The sequence below is a fragment of the Hemiscyllium ocellatum genome, chromosome 10 (assembly GCF_020745735.1).
Source record: "Hemiscyllium ocellatum isolate sHemOce1 chromosome 10, sHemOce1.pat.X.cur, whole genome shotgun sequence".
NCBI classification, from domain to species: domain Eukaryota; kingdom Metazoa; phylum Chordata; class Chondrichthyes; order Orectolobiformes; family Hemiscylliidae; genus Hemiscyllium; species Hemiscyllium ocellatum.
In genome coordinates this window covers 76,543,827-76,557,535 of record NC_083410.1, presented here as the reverse complement: position 1 = coordinate 76,557,535, position 13,709 = coordinate 76,543,827, and the positions used below count along the sequence as shown (strand labels likewise).

Below are 13,709 nucleotides of genomic sequence, written 5' to 3'. Positions count from 1 at the left end.
GTAAGGGATAAATGTAGGGGTATGGGTGGGTTGTGCTTCGGTGGGTCAGTGTGGACTTGTTGGGCCGAAGGGCCTGTTTCCACATTAAGTAATCTAATCTAATCTAATCTTAATTTAGCGATTATATGGAGACTTCAATACAGTCACAGTTTTAAACATACTCCTTGCAACGTGATCCAAGTTCCATATCATACTTCAGCACTTTGTTTCTGCACTGCTTTGTGAAACAAAATCAAATCTTATGCATCCTTTTAGAATGTCCCTTTGGAACATCACATCTACTAATTCGGTTTTTGTTTAATTTTACTGCAGTGTGTACTTCTGGAGAGATCCAACTGTGGCAGTCAATAGAAAAATAGTTTCAAGCCTCTTTAAATAGATATCCATTTGCAGCTTGGTACTAGAGATTTTGATTCTTTCTCACCTTCTGTGCTCGGCGGACTAGAACAGCCGCAAAGAAGTGCAAAGTTACTCTTAGTTCGTCAATAAAGGCTTCATCATCAGTCAAGTCCCTGCAAAACCATAAAGAGGGCTCTTAAAACAAAGTTTGAATAAAATTGGAAATTTTAAGCTAAACACTGGATCCACAGACATTCAAATCAATGGATGTCATTGTAATTTTGAAATAAAAATTGGATTTACATTCACTGTGCACAGCAGCAAACCTCCAAATGGCTATCATGATTGACTGTATATAGACAAACTGATAGCTGCACTCTTGGTTCCTTCATGAGCAAGCTTTCCAACCATGGTTAGGTCAATTACTAAGAAACAAAAAGTGACTGTTTCCTGCAGTGTATTCCCCTTTGCTTTGCAGAATAAGCAAAGGTGTGTCTCGATCATCGTTAGGCATTTTACCCTAAACTCCTGCAGATCTCTGGTGCAATCAACAGTTACAGCAGAATTCACACAGCCAATGGGTTGGCACATTCATTGATTCAGCCACTACTTTCAAAGTCCTAAACCACTGTTCCCATTTCTGAGTTATCACATATGCAATCTTTCACCAAATATCCATGCTCACAAACATTTTTTAAAAATCTGCATTGCCAATAAACTGCCTAGAAGAATCCATAAAGTAAAATCATGATATGAATTATGAAACATAATCCATGATGTGTTAAATAGTAAAATTATAAAGTACTTCAGGACAATAATGAATCTATCTTGAGGACAATACAAGCACCATTTGCAACTCCTCTGATACTAAAACAATCCATGTTCGAATAAAACAAAATCTGGACAATACCCAGGCTTGGGCTGAAAATCTGCAAGGAACATAGAAAAAAGAACATCGAAAAGCACAGCACAGAACAGGCCCTTTGGCCCACGATGTTGTGCCGAGGTTTAATCCTAATGTAAAATATAATAACTTAACCTACGCACCCCTCAACTCACTGCTATCCGTGTGTATGTCCAGCAGTCGCTTAAATGTCCCCAATGACTCTGCTTCCACCGCCACATCTGGCATCACATTCCACGCATTCAATACTCTCTGCATAAAGAACCTACCTCTGACGTCTCCTTTATACTTTCCTCTTAATATCTTCAAACTATGACTCATCGCACCAGTCAATCCTGCCCTGGGGAAAAAGTCTCTGGCTATTGACTATCTATTCCACTCATTATTTTGTACACCTCGATGAGATCTCCTCTCTTCCTCCTTCTCTCCAGAGAGAAAAGTACGAATTTATTCAATCTTTCTTCATAAGGCAAGCCCTCCAGTTCAGGCAGCATCCTGGTAAACCTTTTTTGCAGCCTCTCCAAAGCCTCTGTATCTTTCAGAAAATAGGGCGACCAGGACTGGACACACTATTCCAAGTATGATCTCACCAGGGACTTGTAGAGCTGTAGCAAAACCTCACAGCTCTTAAACTCAATCCCCCTATTAATGAAAGCCAAAACACCACATATGCTTACTTAACAACCCTATCCACTTGGGTGGCAACTTTGAGGGATCTACGTACTTGCACACCCAGTTCCCTCTGTTCCTCCACACTGCCAAGAATCCTGTCTTTAATCCAATATTCAGCATTCGAGTTCGACCTTCCAAAATGCATCACTTCGCATTTATCCAGGTTGAACTGCATCAGCCATTTCTCAGCCCTGCTCTGCATCCTGTTTATGTCGCACTGCAGCAGCCCTCTATACTATCGATGACACTCACAACCTTTGTGTCATCTGCAAATTTATTAACCCACCCCTCAACCACCTCCTCCATTTATAAAAATTACAAAAAGCAGAGGCCCAAGAACAAAGCCCTGCGGGACCCCACTCAACACTGACCTCCAGGCAAAATACTTTCCATCCACAACCACTCTCTGCCTTCTGCAAGCCAGACAATTCTGAATCCAGATAGCCAAATCTCCCTGTATCCCATACTTCCTGACTTTATGAGCAAGCCTACCATGGGGAACCTTAACAAACGCCTTCCTGAAGTCCACATACACCACATCCACTGCTCGACCGTCGTCGACCTGTCTTGACACCTCCTCAAAGAACCCAATAAGATTTGTGAGGCATGAACTACTCCTCACAAAGCCATGCTGACTGCCTTTAATCACACTATGCTTTGCCAAATAGTCATAAATCCTATCCATCAGAATTCTTTCCAAAGCTTTGCTGACCACAGACGCAAGACTGACATTTGGACAACACAAATAGAACATAGAACAATACAGCACAGAACAGACCCTTCATGTTGTGCCGAACATTTATCCTAGATTAAGCACCTATCCATGTACCTATCCAAGGTCACCAATGATTCAGACTCTGCCACTCCCACAGGCAGTGCGCATTCCATGCCCCCACCACTCTCTGGGTAAAGAACCCAGCCCTGACATCCCCCCCCCCCATACCTTCCACCCTTCACCTTAAATTTATGTCCCCTTGGCTTGGCTATGACCAACTCCAGTCATAACCATTGCTCATAGCATTCAACGGTGGTCTGAATCTCCCACTATAATAGTAACATCCTGGGAGTTACCACTGACAAGAAACTCAACTAGACTCATCATGTAAAAACAGTAGCTACAAGAGCCGTTCTGAGGCTAGGAATACTGCAATAAGTAATTCCTGACTCTCCAAAAGTCTGTCCACCACCTACAAGGCACAAGTCAGGAATGTGATGGAATACTCCTCAGTTGGCAGAATAAGTGCAGCTGCAACAACACTTAAGCAGCTTGACAACATCCAGGATAAATCAACTTGCTTGATTGGCACCATATCCACTCGTCCCTTCAACATCAATGGTCAGTAGCAGCAACATATACTATCTACAATACACATTGCAAGAATTCACCAAGGATTATCAGACAGCAAGTTCCAAACCTACGACCACTTCCACCTACAAGGACAAGGACAGCAGAAACACCACCACCTACAATTTCCCCTCCCAGTTACTCACCAGGCTAACTTGGAAATACATCACTGTTCATTCACTGTCATTGGGTCAAAATCCTGGAATTTCCTCCCTACTGCCATTGTGGGTCTACCTATAGCACATCGCCTACAGCAGTTCAAGAAGGCACCTAACCACCATCATTGTACAAAATGCGGAGGAATGGGATTGTGGGAGATGTAGCAGTTTGGATCAGCAATTGGCTTGCTGAAAGACGACAGAGGGTGGTGATTGATGGAAAATGTTCATCCTGGAGTCCAGTTACTAGTGGTGTACTGGGTTGATGGGGGTCCACTGCTGTTTGTCATTTTTATAAACGACCTGGATGAGGGCATAGAAGGGTGGGTTAGTAAATTTGCAGACGACACTATGGTCGGTGGAGTTGTGGATAGTGGCAAAGGATGTTGTAGGTTACAGAGACATAGATAAACTGCAGAGCTGGGATGAGAGGGGGCAAATGGAGTTTAATGCAGACAAGTGTGAGGTGATTCACTTTGGTCGGAGTACCCGGAATGCAAAGTACTGGGCTAATGGTAAGATTCTTGGTAGTGTAGATGAGCAGAGAGATCTCGGTGTCCAGGTACACAGATCCTTGAAAGTTGCCACCCAAGTTGACAGGGTTGTAAAGAAGGCATAAAGTGTTTTAGCATTTATTAATAGAGGGATCAAATTCCAGAACCATGAGGTTATGCTGCAACTGTACAAAAATCTGGTCGGCCGCACTTGAGTATTGTGTACAGTTCTGGTCACTGCATTATAAGAAGAAAGTGTAAGTTTTGGAAAGGGTGCAGAGGAGATTTACTAGGATATTGCCTGGTATGGAGGGAAGGTCTTACGAAGAAAGGCTGAGGGATTTGAGGCTGTTTTCGTTGGAGATAAGAAGATTGAGAGGTGACTTAATAGAGACATAGAAGATAATCAGATATTTTTATAGGGTGGACAGGGAGAGTCTTTTTCCAAGTATAGTGACGGCGAGCATGAGGGGGCATAGCTTTACATTGAGGGGTGATAGATATAGGACAGATGTCAGACGTAGTTTCTTTACTCAGAGAGTAGTAAGGGTATGGAATGCTTTGTCTGCAATGGTAGTGGATTTAAGTACATTTAAGTTGTCATTGGACGAGCATATGGACGTACATGGAATAGCGTAGGTTAGATGGGCTTCAGATTGGTATGACAGGTCGGCGCAACATCGAGGGCTGAAGGGCCTGTACTGCGATGTAATGTTCTATGTTCTCATAGGCAATTAATGCGGATGGGCATTTAAATGTTGGCCAGTGACACCACGGATGAATAAAAAAAAATTTTGAATCAAAAAGTAGCACATTTAAATTTACATAATATGCTTCGGGAGCAGAAAACATTTTTATCAAAATTAATGCCTTTAAAATATTTTATTTCATAAAATTCCAATCAAATGAATTATATCCTACCTGTACCAAGGGTGCACAAAGTTTTCAATCACCAGCTCCAGTATCTACAGAAGGCAAAATTTTACATTTAATACAAAACATGATTTTGCTCAAGCATATTTAGAATTGCTGACGTACGTGCATATATTTCACACAGTAACCCTTTTTTATGGAAATGTTAAGGAAGAAGGGATGAAGAGAGAGTCAATAGGAATAAGTCAAAATCAGGATCAATACAGTAAAGCAACATAAGTAAGTGAAATAGGGCAAGGGAAGTACAGATAGAGTAAGGCAAGTTAACCGTATTCTTACAGGAGCTATTTTTTGGGAAAAGAATGTTATTCAGAATGTTAAAAGAAGTTACAACAGCAGAGCTCACACCATCATATGCTCCCGCTGTGGTGCAAGGAAAATCACAGGAACTTCAGATGTCCCTGGTGAATACATGTGCAGGATGTCCAGTTGAACCACATTTCGGAGCTGCAGCTACAGTTGAATTCACTGCAGAGCATTCGTGATGCTTAACAAGTCATGGATAACACATTCAGTGAGGTGGTCAGGCCTTAGGTGCAGACGGAACAGCTAGAAAGGGCATGGGTGAGCACCAGGCAGGTTAGTGGAAGGCAGTTAGAGCAGGAGCCCCTGTGGTCATCCGCTTTCAAACAAATTTTTGATACTGCTCGGGGAGATAACTTCAGGGGAAAGCAATAACAGCCAACTATGTGGCATCTGCTGCAAAAGAGGGAAAGAAAAACCTATACTGAGGGCAAGAGTGGTATGGAATTCAATTGTAAGGGACCAGATTTTGGTGATTGCAAAAGAGACTCCAGAGTAATAGGCTGTTTTCCCAGTACCAAAGTCAGCAATATCATTGAACAGCTACAGGGCGTTCTGAAGGAGGAAAGCGACAAAAAAGGATATATGGAAAAAGGGATGAACTGTTTAAGAAAGGTGGTAAGGACAAGCCAGGGAACTATAGACCAGTGAGCCTGATGCTGGTGATGGGCAAGCTGTTGGAGGGACGGTGGCACAGTGGTTAGCACTGCTGCCTCACAGCGCCAGGACCTGGGTTCAATTCCCGCCTCAGGCGACTGACTGTGTGGAGTTTGCACGTTCTCCCCGTGTCTGCGTGGGTTTCCTCCGGGTGCTCCGGTTTCCTCCCACAGTCCAAAGATGTGCAGGTCAGGTCAATTGGCCATGCTAAATTGCCCCTAGTGTTAGGTAAGGGGTATATGTAGGGGTATGGGTGGGTTGCGCTTCAGCGGGTCGGTGTGGACTTGTTGGGCCGAAGGGCCTGTTTCCACACTGTAAGTAATCTAATCTAATCTGAGGGACAGGATGTACATGTATTTTGAAAGGCAAGGACTGATTAGGGATAGTCAACATGGCTTTGTGCATGGGAAATCATGTCTCACAAACTTGATTGAATTTTTTGAAGAAGTAACAAAGAGGATTGATGAGGGCAGAGCAGTGGATGTGTCCTATCTGGCGTTCAACAAGGTTCCATCTTATGGAATACAGGGAGAACTAGACATTTGGATACAGACTGGCTCAACGGTAGAAGACAGAAGGTGGTGGTGGAGGGTTGTTTTTCAGTCTGGAGGCCTGTGACCAATGGAGTGCGACAAGGATTGTGGTACTGGGTCCACTACTTTACATCATTTATATAAAATGATTTGGATGTGAGCATAAGAGATATAGTTAGTAAGCTTGCAGATTACACCAAAATTGGAGGTGTAGAGAATAGCGAAGAAGGTTATCTCAGATCATAACATGATCTTCATCAGATGCGCCAATGGGCTGAGAAGTGGCAGATGGAGTTAATTTAGATAAATGTGGAGTGCTGCATTTTGGGAAAGCAAATCTTAGCAGGACTTATACACTTAATGATAAGATCCTCGGGAGTGTTGCTGAACAAAGAGACCTTGGACTGCAGGTTCATAGCTCCTTAGAGGTAGAGTTGCAGGTAGAGAGGTTAGTGAAGACAATGTTTAGTATGCTTTCCTTTATTGGCCAGAGTACGGAATATAGACGTTGGAAGGTCATGTTGCAGCTGTAGAGAACGCTGGTTAGGCCACTTTTGGAATATTGCATGCAAATCTGATCTCCTTCCTATCAGAAGGATGTTGTGAAATGTGAAAGGGTTGAGAAACAACTTACAAGGATGTTGCCAGGGTTGGAGGATTTGAGCTATAGGAATAGGCTGAATAGGCTGGAGCTATTTTCCCTGGAGCGTCAGAAGCTGAGGGGTGATCTTTTAGAGATTTATAAAAACATAAAGGGACATGGATTAGGATAAGAGAGAGTCTTTTTCCTGGGGGTGGGGGGAGTCCAGAAAGAGGGGGCATGGGTTTAGGGTGAGAGGGGAAAGATGTACACAAGAATTAAGGGACAATGTTTTCATGCAGAGGGTGGTGAGTATATGGAATGAGCTGCCACAGGAAGTGGTGGAGGCTGGTACAAATGCAACATTTAAAAGGCATCTGGATGGGTTCATGAATAGAAAGGGTTTAGAGGGATACAGGCCAAGTGCAGGCAAATGGAATGAGATTAGGCTGGAACAACTGGTCAGCATGGATGAGTTGGACCGAAGAGTATGTTTCCATGTTGTAACATCTCTATGACTCTAATTAGTCCAAATAAATTCAAATGAACATAAAACATGCAATTTGTGTGTGAAGAATGAAGGAGAACTTACTTCAGATAGAGAAGCATCCACCTTTGAACTAACTGTCAAACCCAGCCACGGCTGGTAGTTTTCCAACAGCAGTGTGGCCCTAACAACAAATAACACACGTTATGAAGCAGCATATTACCCAAAAACAACCTTTGTAGCTTTTTTATTTGAAGGAAGATGCAAGTGGGAATAATGAAAGAAAAATACATTCACTGCAAACTCCACTAAAAACTATGTTTTGGCACATGGAAAACCAAATACATACCCACCATACAAAAACAATTTTTCTGCTTAAACCTAGATGTGCTCCCTTCATTCACATACGACAGCAAAATCATTCAGTGCACAAAAATTCTAAAAACAATCCATCTGAAAAGGACAAACAAGGCCAGAAGGTAGACGATAAATGGTAAGACACACTTAACATAGTATCATTTCTCAATAGCTATATCAAATATTTAAGTGTATCAGATCATCCAATTAGGGCCAATGTAAAAGCAGTAGCCATGTTTTGTAGAACCTTTATAATGATTTAATGTCATTCTAGCACTGCACTACAAATTGAAATACTCTACATTATCTACTTTCTGCCTATACAGAAGTAGTAAATCAAAATAAATTGTCCAGTTCACTGACCTTCCTGTTCCCCACTTTGTTGCTATGACTGAGAGCTCAGGAGAGGGTCAGTGATCTGGATAGGTTACTTCAAAACGGTGGCAAGGGGCTCACCTGCATCGGGTTAACTGCTGCAAATCAATTCAAGAATCAGAGATGCTGATGCTCAAGTGTACATATTGGTCCCATTAAAACGGCAACATTAAAACAGAATTTAAACTATAGGACCTACTGACCTAAACCATATACAGGAATAGAGGGATTTTGGATTACATGCCCACAGATCATTGAAGATAGCACAAAAGGTAAATAAAGTAGTTGAGGAATATGGGAGAACTAATTATTTCTTAATTCATGGGATGTGCGCTTTGCTGACTGGGCCTCAGCATTTATTGCTCATCCATAACTTCCCTTCAGCTGAGGCTGGTCAGTTCTTTCTTCCTTTCATTGTCAAGGCAAATTTCCTAAGGGTATTGAGGAAATGGTTAGAAGTCCAGAGCATTAACTGAAAATTAGAATTAACACATAACCAAGATGAGACAGAAACTGGAAACACAGGAGTGACATCCTTTCCATTACTGGTAACAGCCTTGTCATCAGGCCCGAGATGCTATCAGTATTGCTGTACATAGCACAGATCGGGCCTACAGCCTTTTTGTCTCGATTGTCAAAGATGTTATTATGTCTGCAGGGACACCATGAGCAAAACTAGAGAGAGAGGGGTTGAATATGCTCCCAGCTTTGTATTTATTCTGACAGCCTCCTTTGTGTGCAAGCACAGTAAGTTCTGATAACACCAAATTGAAGTTCTACCTGTGCCCAATGCTGTAAAGAATGAGTCTGAACACATTGCCACAGAATACTTCAGCTCATGTCACTATTTTTTCCTCCTCCCTGAGATTTCTTAAGATTTTCTTGAGGCTACGCTTTGATCAACAGGGACTCCATTTTCACCCTATTAGGTGTTATAGTAATACCTTCTGTATATGTATTGATATACTGGGGAGAGCGAAGAAAGATTTAGATTCACAGAAACCAAATTAAAAGAATTCATCATATTAGCCTGTTATGGACCAGGCTAGACCCCTTCAAAACATTTCAAGAAAGTAGCCCAGACTCTAACTTTGTTTTTGTTTAAGCAGGTGTAATGCGGATATTATTGGAGGGACGTAGCTGGTCAAACCACTTAGTTTTAAACAAAACAGAATTTATTAATAAGATTACTGAATGAAAAGAGAACAGAATACTAAATAACGTAACCTATCCGAAAACCCAACAGATCATCCCAACTTAATGCTGTTCCAAATACTTGCAACATTCCCTACAAAGACCCCTTGGCACAAAAGGTAAAATGAAACAGAGTCTTACAAGAGATATCCGAGAGTGAGCCAGCATGGACCTGCTCCTTTGGCTGGCTGCCTTACAGTGAATAGCCAGACTGCCAAAAACCAAATCAAACCAGAGAAAAGCTGAGCTGGGCGAGCTGGCCACACCCCTTTCACTGCACAAGTGTTCCTTCTAAAAACTTAATAGCCTTTTTCCTGAGGCAATATGTTAGCTACAATCAAATTGGCCCTAAAACCCATTCAGGCCCAGACTTTTTGGGAGTCTGTGTCTTTTACGACCTCTCTGGAAAAAAAATCAAGACAACATAAATCTGGTTAAAGGAGCAGCATCATCACAACACTTATATAACCTCCTTCTCCAACCTCCCCCTTCTCACCCATCTTTCAGCTTCCATCTTTCTCCACCATCCACCCATTGGCAAAAGCACAAACCACCCCATCTCTCAGCAAAAGCCCAACACACAGGAAAAGTCAACTCTAGCTCAACAATGACTCCTTCACGGTCACCACATTACTAACTGCTGTCTAGTGAATCTATCAGCAAACACAGAACAGAGGCAACCTGTAATTGGATGATGGGTTCCCCACTGATTCTGTCCATTCTCCTTTCACATAACTTTTCTGATTGTTCATGCCCATGATTGGATTACAACAGGCAAATTTACATATCACCCCTGTTCATAGAGACTGGACAGTGCCAGATCATGGAAACTTTTATCCAGAAATTGATGGTGGTCAAAGATCATAAAGTCCATCAGTTATATCTTTGAGGCCCTCCAGCAAAAAGAGCTGGTAGAGCCTGTCAAATATTCTTTAAGCAAACTGTTGGCAGAATACCACAGTGCCAGAACTTACAATTACCAAGGTACGGCTGTTGATAAAAAGGGGTCTTTCCATTAGATCCTTCATGTACACCCAAACTCTGTGTCAACAACACTGGTCTCACCGAGACCGTCACCCACCAATTTTGGAATGTGTCTTTGCAATGATGGACTGAAAAGGGATGCAATGCTTTCAGAGGTTTGTCCTGAAGAGCTCCATGATAAAGGGCACTGTCATCCACAGACTTACCTCAGAGGCCTCAGCAAAAGAAGGGATTAATTGTATTTTTCTTGAATAATAAGAAATATTGGTCCATGTGACCGGGCAACCCTTCACATGGAAAGAAATTAAGAAAGCAGAAAGGAGAGCTGCCGACATAATGGAGAGTTACAAGAAATGTAACTACAGGATGAAGGGGTAACAACGTGCAAACGACACAAAGGGAAGCAGAGACTGAAAGAGAAACAAAATTCTTGAGGAAAGAAAATAAATCACTCGAAGTCAGATTCCTGATTCGCAGAAAAAGGTAACCAGATTTCTTGGTGATACATTAAGCCAACTCTAAAGATATAAAACGTGGCAACCTGTGTGAATAGCTCAACACTGGGACTGGGTATTTTACTAGACATGGCCAACCAGTGAACCAAGGTGTTACTGCTTGGTTGATTGAACAGGAACTCTGAAAAGCTATACAAGTAGAACCACTATAACCTGAGGCAGAAAGGCTCACAGAAATGCAGACTATCATACTTGTGAACTCAAAGATAAAAGCTGCTGTCAGATAGGACTTCTGAACAGTTCTGCATGAATTTTAAAAACAACATATTTTTGAAATGTGTAGCTACACAGTGCCACATGTTCATGGGAAGCAATGGGGGAAGTTTGTGGGAATGTAAAATGTACTTTTGCTGCAATGTACTTAATTAAATTTATCCTTTTATTTGAATTATTATTTGCCTATTAATTCTCAATAAATTTACATTGACTCTGATTTTTGCTAAAACTAAATTGCAAAAAGAAAAATCTTGCTCAAATCTTATTTGGGATATAGAATCATAGCTGAAGAAGAATTTTGTAGGACTGAAAACATTAATTCTATTTCTCTCTCCGCTGGATTTCTGTAGAATTTTCTCTTTTTGTTTCTTATTTGGGGGATGTTTGGTAAATTTGGTTATGTTGATAACATTATAAAACAAGGCTCATGCTATCACTTATTCTGGTCATTATGTTGCAAGATGATGTGATTAAACTAAAGATACAATGATAGAGTCAGCACTAGAAGGTTTTAGCTATAAAGATGAGACTGGATAGTTTGGGCTCTCTCTTTGGAACACATGAAGTGCATATGCGTCTGAAACGTAGACCCTTCTGTTCCACAGCTACCTAACCTGCTGTGCTTTTCCAGTGCTACACTTTTCAATGCTTATCTCCAGCATCTGCAGTCCTCACTTTCTCCACTTTGGAACAGAAGACTTTACGAGTGTTAATTAAGGTATATAAAATTAAGAAACTATTTAGAAACAATTTTTTTGCTGTAGAAGACATCATTAAAAATGCATAGATTTAAAATAACACCTGTCTCATACTTTGTCAATTGAGATCTTTTATCATTCAGAGTATGGTGGCATCTTCCAATCTCAATGGCTGATCAAGGCAGAAACCAATATTATATTTCAACATAGCATTTGGATATGCACCACAAATGTTGCAATTTGCAGGGCAATGGATAAAGAGCTGGAAAGTGGGATTAAATTGGGAAACATTTTGGTCAGCACAGACACAAGAGGTCAAATGGTCTCCTCCTGCATCTTAAACTCCTAAGATTCTATGACATAGCCACATTATGCTGAACTAGAAACGTAACAAGTTAAAATGATTTCGAACTCCTTCCTGCAAATTACTGAACTGTATAATATCTTCATAACCTAATTTAATCTATGAATGTAATATCAGCATTAGCAGCTTAATCTCCACCTCATTGTCATTGATCTTTGTAGGTCTTGTTTAAGCTGCAAAACACAGTTTGTCGCAAAACAGAAATGAGCAGAACAAATAACATTTATAATCTTCAGTCAGGTGACCTGCTACACGTAATTTACAGTTGAATTTCCTGATAAGTATGCCATCTGAATAAAATAGTGCAAATAAAACAGCAAAATGGTTCAGTTCTTTTCTTAATACAATGGGAGATGCAAGAATTGATAAATAACAGAATAAACAGTTTAATATCTAAATAAAGATGATGCCAATTATAATCTAAATGAGGTGCAGGATTTACCCAACCAATCCATACAGATGTGCCTGATCCATTTAAAAAAATTCAGGATTAATGGGAAAGAGAAGGCCAATCTGATAATTGGATAGACTTTCACAATGGTGTAAAAATCTCTTTCCACGCTATATGACGGTGTTCTTTCTAACATAATTATTAAATCATTCAGGTTTTTTGAAGGCAGGTTATTTTGCATTACAAGTGAAAATACAGAAAGCTTATGCCCAAAGCACTATCAGACATCTTCCTTTAGATTACTGAATTGCTACATGAACAATTCAACACACAAACACGTGCATCATTTAAATTTGCCTTGAACGATGAGCTTCAAGAGATCTTGATGCAGTTTAGAACTTAACTAAGGAAATGTACAACTGTGGTTAAGTAAAAGGTGGTCTGATGCACTTACTTATGTCTTTTACATTTGACTTTTCCACAGACAGCACAGCTATGACCTTGGGGAAAGAGTTCTTGCTGTTCTAGTTGCTGTAAGTAAAAAAAAAAGCAAAATTACTGGCAAACTTTAACAGTTTAAAATCGAACATCATAAGCATTTGACCAACATGTATAGTGTCAGTCTTGATGGACAAAGATTAGAGTGCACTGGAGAAACATGTAAATTTAGCTCATTAGCATCTCATTAACATAATCTTATTTTAGTCATATAGTACACGATTCACCTCAAAGAAATGATTCTTATTTGAAACCTGAAATGAAATAGTTGCAAAAGATGCTCTCAAAATAAAGAATTAGATGATACTTCTAATTGGAGCATAGTGGAGGACCAAGGTTTGGTGCATTGCAGAAGAAACTGTGTGGTGAAGCACATCAGATTTTGGGCTCCCACAGATGGAATCAGCTTCCCATCAACCAGAAGGCACCATGGTGAACTAAGGATAGGTAGCCTTAATCCAATTCAGTGTCAACCAGTAACACCATTCAGGGACTAGCACAAAATGTTTAAAAATCTCAGTTTGCTGCAGTGGCAAAATCGTATGAAGTCAGCATAAAGCAAGATACTAAAACAAAGCGGAACATTGCTCTGCACTTAGCTGTGCTGCCCTGAACTTCATACTGACACAAGGTGCCTGAAACAAACCATGCTCACCACCCAATGTCAACTTTCATCATCGGAGAAGCACAAAATTTAGAAAATATACATTTC

At 40.8% G+C, this 13,709-nt stretch overlaps 1 protein-coding gene across 1 annotated transcript in view; it reads right to left on the bottom strand.

The window, feature by feature from the left end:
• Positions 1 to 13,709, bottom strand: part of snx14 (sorting nexin 14) — a 217,068-nt gene that overhangs the window by 185,142 nt on the left and 18,217 nt on the right. The window contains exons 3-6 of the mRNA XM_060830993.1: positions 12,954 to 13,030; positions 7,511 to 7,589; positions 4,834 to 4,877; positions 425 to 512 (exon numbers count right to left, since the gene is read on the bottom strand). Of these exons, the coding sequence (XP_060686976.1) occupies positions 425 to 512; positions 4,834 to 4,877; positions 7,511 to 7,589; positions 12,954 to 13,030 (288 nt within the window). The remainder of the gene's footprint in view (positions 1 to 424; positions 513 to 4,833; positions 4,878 to 7,510; positions 7,590 to 12,953; positions 13,031 to 13,709) is intronic.